General features: G+C 39.6%; 1 protein-coding gene across 1 annotated transcript in view; it reads left to right on the forward strand.

Moving 5' to 3' along the window:
- MOCOS (molybdenum cofactor sulfurase) overlaps window positions 1-16,581 on the forward strand; it is a 219,387-nt gene that overhangs the window by 23,071 nt on the left and 179,735 nt on the right. The window contains exons 2-3 of the mRNA XM_010583594.1: window positions 2,944-3,033; window positions 5,682-5,748. Of these exons, the coding sequence (XP_010581896.1) occupies window positions 2,944-3,033; window positions 5,682-5,748 (157 nt within the window). The remainder of the gene's footprint in view (window positions 1-2,943; window positions 3,034-5,681; window positions 5,749-16,581) is intronic.

Below are 16,581 nucleotides of genomic sequence, written 5' to 3' on the forward strand. Positions count from 1 at the left end.
GACACATTGAATGGTTTTCGATACTCCTATAAAAAAACCCCCTCCTTCTGAAATGTGATTTTATCAAATAGTTGGTATATTATTAGATCAATGAAGTCAGTTACACATTCCAAATGTAATAGTATGTAAATTAAACTAAAAGTTAATTTTACATTTTCCCTGAGCAATGAAACCATGTCCTGATGGATATTGCATTTTAATTTTCTTTTGGTTGATCGTATTATATTTTCTTTCTCCTGTTATTTCCTGTACACAGTATAATTTCATAGTGCTGACAGCCTATATACTAAATACCACAGTGAAACAGGGGAAACTGTATTATTCTGTATATACTGACAAATCTCTTTGGTTAAAGTGCGTTCAATAAAGTTAAAATAGCAAATGTTATTAAACCAGGGAAAAAGCACAATGAAAGTTATTAATGTTCTTTTCTTTGCCAGTGTTATGCATGTGCCACATTTTTTTTCTTTTCTTTAGAAATATAGTTTTATTGAAGTAAGACAGGAAGGAAAAAACTACACCATAAAAGTGCAATAGCAAGATATTTGTTTCGGTGCAGTCTCAAATGATGAGAGAGCCTATTTCTTTTTTTGGGCAGTGGAGAGAGAGTGTTAAATGCTGTTCTCTGTTTTCAATTAAACAGCAGCATTAAAGTTTAAGAATTAATAATTTTTCCTTCCTCAGCCAAATGTCCTCCCACATTTTCGAAGTAATACAACCGGAGGAGGATTTAAAAAATGGCAGGCTGTTTTTTTTACGTCCATTTCACAGAACTGGAATATTGTCCTTCATAATGAGCTACGCAACAAATCAAATTTGAAAAACCACTTAGGGGGCCTTTACTTAGAGATCTTTTAGTCCACATTGCCTCACAGGAGCGTCGGTCGGGACAGCAAGCACCCATATCCCCTTGTCGGTGGATAGTTTGCGTTTGAGGAGCCTCAGCCGGTTGCCTGGTTTTTCCTCGTGCTGTACGGTTGTGTTATCACTTCGATGCCGTCAATCTCCTTAGGGCTGGAAGGATCCAAAACCGTCAGTTGTCTGCCTCCAGCGGCTGTGCTCGTGGTGCCGATAAGAGCTAACGAGCCAAATGGCACCTCTGCGTGGGCTTGCGTTGAGAAAGAGCGTTGGCCGGGATGGCCGCCTCCAGGACAGCGGTCCTTCCTCCATCTTCCTGGCTCAGGGATGCCTCTTCCCTTTCTCAACTCTAGGCCTGCCTTTCCCGGCTCTCCCAGCCGTAGCCAGTGACCGTGGGTCGTTTATAGCCCCGACCGCCGCCATTGAGCTGGGCCCCCGGTGGTCGTGGCTGTTGCTTCCCCGCTTCAGCTACCCCTCAGGGCAGAGGCGTTTGGTGCCAAGGCGTGGGCCGCGCGGGCCTCGGGGCGGCCATGGCGAGCGTTTGGCCCGCCGGAGGGAAAGCTGCCGTCCCCTTGCTGCCGTCCCGTTGCTGGAGGAGGCCATGCCGCTCCGCCGGGCAGGGGCCTGGCTGCCTCCCACCGCGACGCAGCCTGCCTCTCTCCCTCCAAACCCCCTCCATTTTGGGGGTGAGCCGAGCAGCTGGAACCTTTCCTGTCAGAAACTGGGTCATCTGGACCCCCGTATGCGTTTTGACCCCCGTGTGCTTCTACGTGCCGCTTCATACCGCTTGGGAGAAACTTTCTAGGATTTCAGAAAAAATAGCGAAAACCTAAAATGTCTGTACATCTAGTAAATCCACCCAGGTTTTGTCCACGCTCCACCCCTCAAAGCACCTCAAAACACTTGGTTGACTTCAGGCCATCGTTAAAAATTGTGCTTTTGCTAGACACTGTAAGTCGGCAAATCTTAAGGCGGGGGAGGGCTTTTCTCTTTTGAAAATAAAAGAAGGGATGGGTGTCTGGATTGGTTTTATCATTAGCACTACCTCACACCGTTACCCACTGAATCACTGCTACAGCAACATAATATATAATAATATGTATTTCCAAGTGTCGAGGCTTCTTGTTTAAAGCTTAACTCGGTTTTAAATCCCTGTGGAAAGGGAAGGCCTTTAAAAGACTTAATAAATTCTAATCTTAATCATATTCATCATTATTAAAATTTGAAATAGGTTGAAATACTTAAGGTAAGTGAAATGAAAAAAACTAATAAAGGGCGTGAAACACACTGGAGAAATGGAAGAATAATTGCTAAAGATTAAGAAATCGAAAATGGCCAAACATGAAGAAGCCTTCGTTTCCAATAAGCATTTATTTAAAAGTTTTGCAATAGCTTAATAATATAAAAGGAGATTTTAAAAATGAATTGAATGTTAAGTGCAGCAGAGTGGCAAGAAATAATTTAAATACATTAAAACTTAAACTAGTCCTGTCTTTGGGCTTCAAACATGATTTAGGCCTTGTCAGTTCTTGAGAGAGTAGCTTCATTTGTCGGCAAGGAGGCAACACTAGTAGTGTTGTTGTTAATAATAATAATTGTCATTGTGGTAATGGTAGTCTTCATAGTAAGTAGTGCCTAGGAGCAACAAGGTACTGTGACTGAAGACACCAGCTTGCTAAGTCTTGTACAGGCAGAACAAAAAGATTTTTCTTTTCTGAAGAATGTGTAATCTAAACATGGAAGGAATGACCTCTTAAAATATTTTGGTTTTAATTAAAAATTATAAAGATGCAATCAAAATATTGGGCTTCTATTGTATCCTTTTTTTTTCTGCTAAGTGAATGAAAGACGCCTTGCTGTGAATATAGCCTGACTGTTGGAACATATTTGAGGAGTGTTTTTCGAGAGCTGTAGAGACCTCTAAGTCAGGCAGAGAAATATCATACCCCAGAAAGTTTAGGGAAATTGACTTTTTATGTGGTGTACTGCACTAGGGCTCTTTGAATGGTGCACTTCATAACGTAGTCTGTGGGAGAAAATGGAATTAAATATTTAAAAAATTGAATCTAGTAATTTTTATTTTAGGGATTACTTACCTTGACCATGCCGGTTCAGCACTTTTCCCAGAGAGTCTACTTAAAGCTTTTACTGATGACCTCAGAAACAACGTTTATGGTAAGTGCAAAACAGTGTTCCCATTATTCTTCTCAAGTTTCTATCTAAATAGATCAAAACTGTGCCTCTTGAGTTCTTGGAAGAGTACTTCTGCAGGTTTTTTAACACTGCTATAGAGTAGTTGGAAGACCAATGATTTTACAAAGGAGGCATCGTCCCTTTGTGTCACCCCTAGCTTTGTTCTTTGGTGGCCAAGGACCCGTCTGTGCTGGTGAAGAAGAAAAATCAAAGGAGCATGACTCTGTTGCCCAGGAGTTAGGGCACCATCCTGGGCATAAACAAATACAGAGTAGCTCTGAGCACTGTTTGTTCAGTGGGTGTTTTTTCCATGCAAAATGCAAAACCAATTTCTTATGCAAGGACCAGAATCCAGAACCACCACTCTCTCAGTGAGAGTCAACACAGGGGGTTATACTGCAGCTCAGTATAGGCATTTTATTTAAAAGAAAGCTTAGCTCAAAGTTCCCAAGTGAATTTAGGCAGGGAATAGGTGCTATACCTCTCCCAGACTGTTAGACTTTGGTGCATATTCAGAAAAAAGGATCTGTATTGCCAAAGCAGTCTTGTACATAAGAATGTGAGTAAAAGATATCTACAGAATTATGCAGTACCTGGGTGGAGATTTAGCTATTACAGCTGTGGACGTGGGTATTTCAGCACCCCTTATAAGTATTTTGTCCCCAGATCCTCTACTTAAACCTTTCATATCTTTCTGGCACTATTATCTAGCCAAGAACCACACAATGAATGTGCTTTTATACAAAGGCAGCATCACCCACTGTTTAGAAAATGTTGTTACTGTGTGAGACAGTTTGCATTAGAGCGATTCATGCTCAACCAGAAAAAAAATACACCGTACAGTATTATCTATATATGCTGTGAATAGTCCCACTGAAGTAATCAAAATTTCTTATTGTGTGTTACTATCTGTGGGCTATGTGTCCTTTTTGCTAGTTTTGTGTTTTTCTTCTGCTCCCTGATACATAGAGCAAAGTGATTCCTCACTTGGGAACTAGGTAGCATTGCTTTAAAAGAAAACTCTGCTCGCTCAAGCACCAGCACATTTGTGCTTATCACCTGGGCGAGCCACTTGAGAGTTCTGGATAGTTTTCATTGTCAGTGTGCTGTTGTACGTGTCAATTCCCCCTGTTTTGTTTCCCGAATGCTAGCGAGGCCAGGATCCAGAGACTGGATTTAAGATCCATTACGAAATAGATGTTGTTTTTGATTGGGATAGGGTTTTTTGCTGTTATAACAAGATACATTGATTTGATTACATTCAAGTACATGTCAGTGATATTAAAATTAATGTTCTGTCACTACAGCCATTGTAAAGTGAAATGTATGCACTCTGATCTTAGTTATTTCAAACAACATTGGGCTCAACCCTTTATAATAAGTAACATCAGTGGTGGAAAAAAAATTAATTTGTGAATCAATTGAGTGCTTGTGAATAGAAATAGTAATGCTGCCAGTTGCATAGTACCTATAATGCTGTGGGAGAACAAATTGTATCTTTTTTAATACTGCTTTCATCTGAAATGATAACGAGACCTCTAGTATGGTCAAATCTCTTTTTTTTCAGTTACATCTCTGGTACTCTGAGGGCAGTAACTGTTGTATGAAAAGAGTTCATTTAACAGATACAGATGTGAGTGAAAGGGGAGTTTGACTTGCAGCTTTTTTTATTTTCTTGGTGATAATCCACAGGCCCGAAGAACTGCAGTTTAGCTGTTGCATGTGTAAATGAGGGAAAGTAATGTAAGTAAGAGAGATTCTCACTTCTAAATTGAGAATATTTGAATTGGAAATTACAGAAATGCAACATCAGACATGAAAAATCTAAGTATTATTTTTGGGTCTGAGGTCTAAATTTATTATTCTTTTCAACACCTTCACTCAATAACTTTCAGCAGGGTGATTTTGAAATTTTAAAAAGAGAGTAGCTAATATTGTAGCAAAATACTGCAAAAACCGTATTAATATAGCAATTTTTTTCTTGTTCTGTTTCCAAACTGTTTAGGCATGTTCTTCAAGCATTTACTAATAGGGAAGTGTGCTGTGCCTGTGTGGATATTGTTGTAATCTTTTTTGCTCAAGAAGATAAATGCATGCCCTTATTATGTGCTGTCTTAATTGTTAATACATGCATGTGCTGAGCTGTGCTAAGGTAGCTACTAATTTTGCAATAAAATTTATTTTTTCATGAGCTATTTGAATTTCAGACACTAAAAAACCCAGGGATAGTCCTGGTGTCCAATCACGAATGTCTGTTATCTCCAGACGCTGTGTCTTCTAAATTGCTTCTTAGCTAGTGTGCAAATGTATTTATGAATGTACATTCTGTCTGTAGTTTTTCCTAGTACATTTGTGCATATGCAGTTGCATTTTCTTTTTAAGGGAACTGCCTAAGTATTAGTAAGAGATCCAGCTGAAGTTTCAAGGTCTGTCATAATTGCTTTCTTCTGTTATATGTCCCTTCTCTCAACTAACTGCTCTAAGGAGCTTCAGGGCATTGCTGTGAAGTATACGTTAAATCTTTCTTTGTCATCTTTTCAGGCTGTCTTGGTGTAATACTTTCATAAAAGAAAAAATTAATAGCAAAATTGCGATTAACGATTAACTTCTATATCTCTGTTGTCTCCTAGGCAACCCTCATAGTCAGAATATCAGCAGCAAGCTGACATATGACACAATCGAGCATGTCCGATACAGGTAGAATAATCTTTCTTTCAGATGTTGCATGATGCACTTCATAGTTTTCATTTTGATTAGGCCTGTGCTGTTTTGATGACTTTGATGTGATGTCATTTTCTGAGGGTCATCTGTCACATGTAAAGAAAACACCTCACTTTAAAAACACAAGGTACTTGGACAGTCAAGTGTTGGACAAAGTTCTTTTTCTCCAAGATGCCCCAATTCTCAAAGTCCTGTAGTTAAATTAGTGCTGTAATATAAGTCCACAGTTTTAATTAAGATATAGAAGTTGGAATCTCAAAAGCGATTATTAGTGAGATGGTATGGTAAGATAGTAAGGTGGAACTAAGTGCAACGACATGGTTAAAATACAGATGAAATTAAATAGGGCGTAATGGCTTGTGAGAATTTATAAAAAGCTTATGGGAATGTGTACATTGTTTTACAGCAGGTACTTACTTCTGTTGGAGTAATAAAATACCTTTTAAAGTAGTTTTAGTGTGATTTTTAAGAGCAAAAAGAAAAAGAAAAGGTAAAGTTGAGTGTTGGGGATTCTGGGTATGGGCAGGAAAGTGAACTGAATCTCTAAATAAGGTATCCCCCTGAAAGCTCAGGATAGTGTGCTGAAAGTACACTTTTTGCCATTAGTTTACACCGTGAAGAAATATACCACTAAAGTACTTGGTTATTGGTTTTAGGGGGTTGTTTTAGGTAACTCTTGCTGTTTTATAAAATATGTCTTCATTGAAGAATATGTATGTTTTGAGTTTATGTGCCTGCTTTAATGGCATTCTTTGTGCAAAGAAAGAAGTGTCATGGATTCCTTTTTGTTTTATCATCTTCCTTAAAAGCAAAGATTTCTCCAAAACACATCACAGAATTCAGATCAATAGCAATGGTACTATAGCATTGTAATGTTCATAGTTGTAATGAGGAAAATCTGACTTACACCTTTCTGCTGCTTTTTGTCTGACTGCACTTTTATGAGGGTGTGAAAAACAAGCTTTCTAGCTGGAAGATGCTGCTGGCTGTAACCTGTCCTGTCCCCGTCCCCTGCCTCAACTTTCTGGAGAAAGTATTTATTTTTGCTTCTTCTGCAACCCTCTCTTGCTGTGCAGGATGACAACCTATTAATGTAGGGCCAAATGAAATGAGAGACTATCTGTGAGGAATAGCTGTTTTCAAAAGCAGACACTTATAGCCAGGTACAGCAATACCTACAGTCCTGCAGAGTCTCCTGAGCATACCTGTGTGCTCACGTGCAGCGTTAGCATTCTGGTTTCCATTTACTCTCAGTGATATTTCAATGTTGCCATTTTATCATTCTTCTTATGAAGGCACAGTAGAAAGTGTAGCTGTTTCTAGAATAATTACTATTGTACTCTGTGTTCTTCATTGTTAGGGAGCAAGAAAACAGACTTTCACCATGTAACTAATATAGATTACTTTAAAAGAGCTGAAATCTTCAGCTGGTTTTATTTTGGATCCTGCTTTAAAAAAGCATGAGAATTCTATAAGAGCAGGATGGGAGACGACAAGAACTATACCAGTGTTTGTATTGGGTTTATTTTGTTTTGTTTTTTCTTTTTGGAAAAAAAAAATCTCTCTGCATCCAAATGAACATTTTTAGTATTGCACCTAACAAAATTTGTCATCTATCCCTATAGAAATTCAGCCATTATTCCCCAATAAAGATTTAAAAAGCATAGTCATCAAAAAGACAGTCATAAAAATTCAGGAAGAAAATGCCCCAAAACCACTGTCAGTAAGTCAGCTATCTAAAAGGCAATAAAAGTATATTAAAAATCTATACTTCCTTGCCATTGCAGCAAATCAAAATAAGCAATATGACAAGACAAGGAGACAGACAGCGCTGTCCTGTATCACAGTGCAAAGATTGGATTTCCTCAGTGAAAGAATAATTCAGTGGGTAGTTTCAGAAATCTTAAAATGAATTGCTTGCTTATAATTCTGCTTTTGGCACATGGCTGCAGCCAGAAGTATGTCTGTTTTTCAGTGTTTGACTCCAGGACAGTATGATTTAAAAAAATTTTTTTTTAATTTGATTTTCTGATGAGATGACACAAGCAACTAATTAAAAATAAACAAAAAGCTTAATTTTTGATTTATATTTGTCGATACTGGTGATAGCAACATCAGAATAGACTTTCCTAATCTAGCACTGTTCCACAGTACAAAGCTGTATGATTTGGTTTTGCCTTCATATTTGCGTGACAGACAGAAACCACTCTGAGAGCATGGATTTGCAAGAATATAAACATTAAATATTTTTGTCAATGGATGTTTTCTATGATTTACAAAATTACAGTAAACAAAACGGCTTAACTCTTGACCAATTCAAGTACAGTAAGAGTAAGAATAAGTATTTTATTCTTAAAACATTGCTTCTCTTTACTTGAAATGAACTGCTGAGACTTTTTTAACATTGTGTGTATCTCTACATTAACCATGAGTGACGCTGAGAAGAGGAAGCAAGAACTGTAATAAACCTTACTGAAATGTATTAAATGTATTCATCAAAAGATTATAGATCCTTTTTATGACTTTGCTTATGGATGTACGGAAATGCCATTGCTCCACTTCCATACAGCTAAAGAACATGAGTGCAATATCTCCTTACAATGCTGCAGATAATGCAACTCAGAAATTCATTATATTGAGTATTAAATAACCCTTTTCCCATATGCAAATGTTTTAAAATACTAGTTTTCTGAATATTTTAAAATATTGTCCTTGTAGATCTTACACTTGCAATATCAAATAGTGCAGCAGTGTCTTCTAATCAGAGCCAGACTGAAGTTTTAGTGTTGTTTTATGTTTGTGGTGTGTTTAAGATATACAACAGGATACTTTTTCATTTAAACACAGTGTTGTTGAATTCAATAGAGTTTTGATGTTCATCCTTGAACTTTCAGGTACTATGAAATGTTAAACTTAATCATACTTTGAGAATTCAAATATATATTAAAAAAAAGCAAAAAATTTCAGTTAAGAATTCAGCACCAGGCAACTCACAGACTGTGGCAACATTTGTATTATAGAATTTTCTCACTGAAGTTAAAAGGATTTGGCATTGAGCTAAATGGGATCAAGTTTAAATACAGAACCAAAAAGTGTATTTTTGTAAAGGCCTCTCTCAAAATATGCCATCTAAGTAACTATAAGAGGAGAATGATTTCTGTGGCCTGCGCATACGAACGAACACAGGTGCAGTGGGCATGCACAAAATGAATGTAAATGGCTTAATACTTAAAAAAAATATTTGCTTCTGTGGTAAAACACACAGGTGCTACTGAATTTTGCTAAGGAAGCAGTCTTATAAGTGCTGTTTATAATTTCATTTACATTGTATTTGTAGAGATCATTTCACGATAGCAAGGTAAAGCTTTACATTTCTTTTATAAGCATTATACCTTGCTTGTGAAATAAGTTTCCATTCCAAGTCTTTTTTTTTTAAAGAAATGGTGCTATGCGCAAGGTAAGAATTTTTTCGTTATTCCCAGGTTTAAGCAGTTCTGTGTCTGAAAACAGTAATGTTGGAACTGATACATACATGAAAATTGGTTGACCTTTCCTACACAGTAAGAAATAGTAGATACAGTATCTGCTTAGTATTGATTTGTCCTTTGCAAAGGTCATCGACGGGAGACCATACGGATGAGTGACATCTGAGCGCTGCGTCCTGTCCTTGTTAATGGTACCTATCAGCTTGAAAACCTTGTTTCAAAACTAGGACGGTTCAGCCCTTTTGCATGCTTGTTCTGTAACGCCATTTGCAAATGCTGCTTTTCCTGAGCCCGCTGCTTAGCAGGGCAAGTCTGAAATACCACAGTCAGTGAAGTCTAGCAAAAGGCGACAGTGCTCACTGGGGTGACTCTGTACATGGCAAATGGGAGAAGCATTAGAAGCTAATTACGAATAATGGATAGATTTTTTGGAAGAGCTTGATAATAGGCAAGAGGGGTGATCTCTTTCCTCACATAATGATTGTATGTAGGCGTGCAATGAAACAGTCCCAGTGTGCCCACAGTGAGCTGGCTGAGATCCCACCTCTGTGCTCTGTTGTGCACCGAGTGACGACAGAGCAATAGCTTTGGTACAGATGCTTCTTCTTTTCTCCTTGGCCACACCTAGCCTTTTATGCAACCGTGTGAACCTATTTCTTTTCTCCCTAGCACTAAAGAAAAAAGCTAGTGGGATGGATAGTAAACTTAAAATGAAGACAAAGGGCTCCATTTTATAAACAGTTGTTTCTAGGGGTCAATCTATTACTTTTGGTGGGTTTACTCTTTGCAATCCTATGCAAGGTAGTAAAAAGTTTCTGGACAGGGTAACATGTACTGTTATTTTTTAATGAGTTAGGAGATTGGTTTAAGAACCGATGATATCAGTCTGTTTTACTTTGGAACTTTGCTCCTGGACTTTCATCTCTGTTTTAATAAATTCATTAATCATTAACTTGATAAACTGAAGCTTTAGAAAGGAATTTGCTAATACTGTCTGTTACTCTTCTGGTAGTCAGCTTTATACCTTCATGGTTTATATGAAGAGATTGCGGTAAATGAAATTTGTACATTCATGATCATGCTCTTTGAGCAATCTTTGTTGCCAAGAGAGCCAAATCTGGAATGCTTCATTTATTGAAAGAAATAAATATTTCAGTAAAATAAATTAAAATCTGGAGGTCAAGATTGCTAGTTTATGAACATAAAGGATGAAACGCTTCCGGGCAATTCTGAGTTTAATTTGTATGGGTGGTTAGAAGGTGTTTTGCAAAGAGGTCTGAAAAAAGGTGGATACGACCTTTAATTTTTTTCCTTCCCAATTCAGAAAAAAACCTCAGGAATCTGCTTTTATGATGTGGCTGTTGCAAAGAAGCAATGAAGAATAAGTTTAAAAGCAATCTTGCTGTGCCATTGCTCTCCAAATAACATTCAGAGTAGGGAGAGTGGTACAGGCTTACTTGGGTTCAGGCCACCATGTTAGTTCACATTTCTTAAATGCACACAGCCTCGCTGTCTCCTCAGCTGCTCTTTTGACAGGGACCTGATGGCCTCTGTGTCCACAGGGAAGTCTGTGAGAGGGCACCTGAGCTGATGAACGAGATATTCCAACTGGAACAAAATACACTGATAAAACCAGCGCAATTTCCCCAATGCAAATCCCATTTTTCCCTTTTCTTCATCCCTTTGTTTCTTTCAGGGTTTATATGGAAACTTTTTACCCTCCCTAGGCTGTATAATACTTGTAGAAGAAATGCAGTGTTCCTCCCTCTTCTGGATTTGCCGTTGCTTCCTAAGAAGCAGTATAGTGAGACACCAGTCTGTGACTTTTCTGGTAACACTTGTTGCCCTAGCTGTTTAGTGAGTAGTTAACATAGTCCTGTCTAGCTGTTAGGAACACCAGCAGTTCCTTTACTAGCTCCAGGGGAATCTGACAACTTCATTACTGGCCTAGATGATTATTTGTATTTTAAATAAAGCTTTTGGAAGACTGGATATTTAGCACAAAAATAATTTCTGCCGTCCCTTGTGTGCACCTGCTGTGCTTGACAACTTGGTTTTGACTTTAGTGCCCTTCTGCTTCTCAGTGTAAGTTATGTAGCATTGAAGAGGCGCTCCATTTGCTTCACTTTAAGAAATTTTGAATGCTATCCTGAATTATCTATGTTGTCCAAAATTCAGCTGTTATTTTTTCTTATGTCTAATTTTTTTGATGACTGCTGACACTTTCTGTTTTGCTCCACCGTCTGAAACTTACTCAGTGATCCTCTACCGAGAAGTGCATAACCAATGAAAGTTTAACCTATGCTGTTTCTATCTTATGTTATATTTAACATCATAACCCTGGGAAAAACTAATTCATCTATGTTATTAGATACAGAGATACAGAGATAGATATTAGATATTAGATACAGAGATAATTTATTACTGCACCTTTTTAAGTAGTCTCTAATAATCTTTCTGTGAAGTTAGCAAACCTGGTATTGAGCTCCATTTTGAACCTTATTCATTTAACTTGTAAAGCAATCTGAATACTTCATCTGTTGTTATAATTAAGCTGTTGAAGAGACACTACAGCATTCCCAAGGGCTTCCCTGGTGGCATCTGTGTCTCAATGAATCTGAAATTCCTGGTGTCACTTCTGCTGAAAGGCAGAGCTTTTTGCAGTCATCCTTACATTTGCTACCTGAGCCCCACCTTGCTAGTTTTAACCAGCAGACTTGAGTCCTTAAACAGTCATCATTTGTGTTATGAGTCTTTTTTCCCCATTGTCATGGTTTAAGCCCAGCCAGCAACAAAGCACCACGAAGCCATTCACTCCTCCTCCCCCGCAGTGGGATGAGTAGGAGAAAACATAAGGAAATGTGCCTGGGTCGAGACAAGGACAGGGACGGATCACTCACCACTTATGGTCACAGGCAAAAACCAGACTCGACTTGGGCAAAAACCAAAATAAATTTAATTTACTACAAATCAAATCCAAACAGGGATAATGAGAAGTAAACCCGAATCTTAAAACACCTTCCCCCCCCCCGCTTCCCAGGCTCGACTCCACTCCTGATTTTCTCTCCCTCCTCCACCTCAGCGGTGCAGGGGGATGGGGAATGGGGGTTGGGGTCAGTTCATCACACCTTGTCTCTGCTGCTTTAGCCTCTTCAGGGGCAGGACTCCTCACTCTTCCTGCTCCAGCATGGGCTCCCTCCCACAGGAGGCAGTTCTTCATGAACTTCTCCAAGGTGAGTCCTTCCCACGGGCTGCAGTTCTTCACAAACTGCTCCAGTGTAGGTTCCCTCCCACGGGCTGCAGTCCTTCAGGCACAGCCTGCTCCAGCACGGGCTTTCCCACAGAGCGGCGGCCATCTTGGGGGGCATCCATCCCCCTGCTCCAGCGTGGGCTCCTCTCTCCCCGGGCTGCAGGTGGGCATCTGCTCCCCCGCTCCCCTCCGTGGGCTGAGGGAACAGCCTGCCATCTACACCACAGGCTGCGGGGGCATCCCCTCCTCCTTCACTGACCTCGGTATCTGCAGAGAGGTTCCTCTCACACTCCAATCCCCTACTCACTGCAGGTTCCCCTTCTTAAATCTGTTCTCCCAGAGGCACTACCACCATTGCTGATGGGCTTGGCCTTGGCCAGCAGCGGGTCCGACTTGGAGCCGGGGAAGCTTCTAGCAGCTTCTCACAGGAGCCGGCCCTGTAGCCCCCTCCCCTGCTACCAAAACCCCACCACACAAACCCAAAACACCCATCTGAAAGCATGTCAGTTCCGACTCCACTGTTCTGTTTCCTCAGCTCTTTGGTATTGTTTTTGTTGCACACACTTCATGATCCTGTCTTGATTTTTAGCACTTTAAACACTGGTATGCACTGAAATGGTTTTATTATAAAGTCCATCTAAGTGAATAGCTATTAGTGTTGCTTATATTTTTTAATCATGAACAGGGGCTAACTAGTTCATGGCGTATTATTTACATTTTGAATATATATATATTTCTAAACTACTGGTGAACTTCTAACCTCCTGAATATAGCGATGTATTCAGGAACTTCCATTATTTTTTCTCCAGAGGCAGATATGATCTGCAAGTGTAGTAACTTTGGGGGCAGGTGACTCTGCAGCGTTTGAGTGATTTCATTACTTTTTTTTTCTCGCAGTTGTGATCTAGCCTGAGAATTATCTTCTGTCCCTGTTACATCAAGTGTAACTGCAGCTGCCTTCTCATCTCTGATAATGCCATTGGCTTTTATGCGTTGTTCCAGACTGTCTGTAGCTCATCCAGTCTTCTTACAGACAGAGCAAACACATTTGCTTTGCCAAACAATGGCACATGCCTTCAGCTTTCTCTTTCTCTAATGAACAGGTTATTTACAGCACCCATGCTAGATGCTGTAGTCCTAACACTGTTTTTTGTTTTCTATTTTGCTGCCCTCTGCAACCTGCTCTCTTGCTGAAATTCTCAGTTAATATCCTACATCTGTTAGTGGTTGTTGCTTTTTTTTCTCCCCTCAGCACTGAGAACCCACTTGACCACAGGCAGATGCCAACTCTCTGTGTTCATTAAATAAATTACGGCTTGTTACTGAGGTCATTGCTGCCCTGCTGAAAATTTGAACCCTTCTGTGGCAAAAAGCAGGGCAGCTGCACAGCTTCCAGGCTGCCCGGGTGATGTGTTAAAAACCAAAGGGAGCGGAGCCAGTAGAAGCATTGCAACAGCAGGGTCGAGCAGAAGAAACCAAGAACAGGGAGTGCAGAAGGTTGGGCAGTGACTGGCAAGGGGTAATGACATGGTGCAAACCGGCCACCTTAGCCTGAGCAGGGATGAAATGAGACTGTGAGGGCCCAGTAAGGGTTTTAGGGTGCCAGGTTTCAGGAAAGCCAGGTCAGAAACACATCCCAGCTGGTATGGTTCAAGAGTATGGGAATGCACGTGACCTTCAGTTTTTTTGTGTCTCACCTCCTGCTATTACAGGGTACTTTTAATCTGCTATTGATGATCTTTCCCAGTGGGAGGGCTAGAAAACTCCCTCTTCCACTGGCTCATGAGAAACCAGTGTCCTTTCGTTTCTGCATCAAAATTTTGTGTTGGCTATAGGCTTCTGTGGTCTTTCCTACCATTAACCCCTTCTGATGCATTTATATAGAGGAGACCTGTCCCATTCTCCTGTTTTCATAGGTTGAAGAAGATAAGCTCCTCTAGATTCTACTTCCAAGGTGTAGTCTTCATCCCCCACGCCAATCTCATTGACCCTGTCTTTGGGCTTGTTCTGGATCGCCTTCATCTTTCTGAAATGTGTAGCCAAAATAGAATGGGGTCATTGAAATAAGTCCTGCAGTATGGCAATCAATGGTATGGTAATTGTGACAGAATAGAAGATTCTTTAAATGGTGATGTGACCTGATCAAATGTTCTGGGTGCTAGGAGAAGACAAAAAGTATTGTGAAAGTAAGGAAATGGCACGGGCATTTCAAATGAATAGAGGAAAGCTGCAGGCACAATGGATTTCCAGGATGAAAGAAAGCATGTCTTTGTGGGGATTCTTCTAGAATGTAATAAATTTGTTGGAAGATGATTTTTCTTGTTTGTTTTTGTTCTGAAGTTTCATGCTAGGCTGAAAGTGATAATGTGGTCCATAAACTGGTTGATACTGATATGAACGGAGCAAAAATGAAAGAAGACTGTGAGATTTTGTAAAGAGAGGTATTGTGTGGGAAACCACATGGACTTGAAGGAGAGAAAATTATTTGATTAACTTGATCACTTTTAGCATCTAGTTCTTTGAAGCTAAATGCACTAGCTTTCATTGGTAGTTTGAAAATATGCAGCAAATAGGTGCCTAAAACTCAGATAGACCTTTGTAGTATATGCTGGCAATATTAATGAGTTTCTTCTAAGTTTCTTTATTCTTTCCTTTGTTTCTCTGCTTATTTCATTAATTCAAGTTTCTCACTTGTTTTAAACTTTATTATTTAAACAATACTAAGGTAGTAAGCAAAGATGGTGTCCTTGAAATTAAAGGGTGCCTTTAAGAAGCAGCATGAGTCATGGTAAGATACAGAAATATGAAAGATAAATGAAGCAAGACTTGGAACAGAACTGTCTCCTTTATATTAAGGTTAATAACATCTAGTGAATCCAGGTTTAATTTGCTAGATTTTATTAGTATATTTGGTATGTGTCAAGGCAGAAGAAAATTGCATCATTAGTATTATTGAGTACCAGCTCAATAACATGTTGCTAATACTTTAGAATTTATTGAAAGCTTTTGGATGGCAAGACTGTTTAGAGGAGTAAGGTGTGCATGCTTTAGATTTTACGAAGACTCCCTAGGCTTGTGATGAATCCAGTGTTCACAGTCAATAGTGTTCAAAGGAGTTTTTCAATACTCAGGCTATTCTCAGCCATCCTCTTACCACTTCTTTTAGTTTGTCTTTTTTACCTTTTTTAAAGTGTTTAATATTTCACTATATTTTTTTGCACAATTCCTCTCACGTGATAAAGGAGGCTTTAGAGTTATGAATCACTTATTTGGAAAATCTATCAGTGTTCACAGAGCAGATTTCTCTGACTTCTGAGTAAACTATGTATGAAAACAGTGTTGTCTTGCAGGAAGGAAAAAAAACCCACGAGCCACCAAAAGAACAAACATGATGAACAATACTAAAACTGACCTCTGGAATATAATGCTGAGGCTTTTGTGCAAAAAAGGGAAGCACTCTACAGCACAGGTGTGAGGCAGAATCCTGGTTACTTTTGCCCTGCTAAGAAAAATTTCACTGACCTGTTGGTTCCAAAATTCTCGTGCCAAAATCCTGTGTGGTGTCCCAGTCAGCCATCTTTTAGGATGCTGGCTCTCTGGTGAGCCTGCTGCAAAACCTCCAGTTCACTTGCTGTCCATGCCAAGTTCCTTGCAACAGCAGAACAAGATCTGCCTGCCAGTAAGAGCTTGTCTGAAGATGCTTACAATCTTGCTGTAAATTCGTAAAAGCTGAAGGTTGTTTTATTTCACACAGATCTGTCTTCCTGTGGAAAGTGAAAACTAGAAATCCAAAATGTTCTGTTAGACAAGAGCTGCTCTGCTGGCCCTGCAGTGCTGGAAACCCTTTAGTCCCACACCAATACGCCCCAAACCCTGAAGTCCCCTTGTACAAGCTTACTGGAAAGTACCTGTCTGGCATTCCAAGGACTGAACAGCAGGCCACAGATGTAGAACTTTAATTATGGCAGAATGCTTAATGTGAACTGCATTAATATCATATACACAGTATAATGTGGGGTGTTTTCAGTAACATACTTGGGAAATGTTTCCTCCCCTGTAAAAGGTATTTATGGA

Source organism: Haliaeetus leucocephalus, unplaced genomic scaffold, assembly GCF_000737465.1.
Source record: "Haliaeetus leucocephalus isolate CR32 unplaced genomic scaffold, Haliaeetus_leucocephalus-4.0 Scaffold915, whole genome shotgun sequence".
In the NCBI taxonomy this organism is placed as follows: Eukaryota; Metazoa; Chordata; class Aves; order Accipitriformes; family Accipitridae; genus Haliaeetus; species Haliaeetus leucocephalus.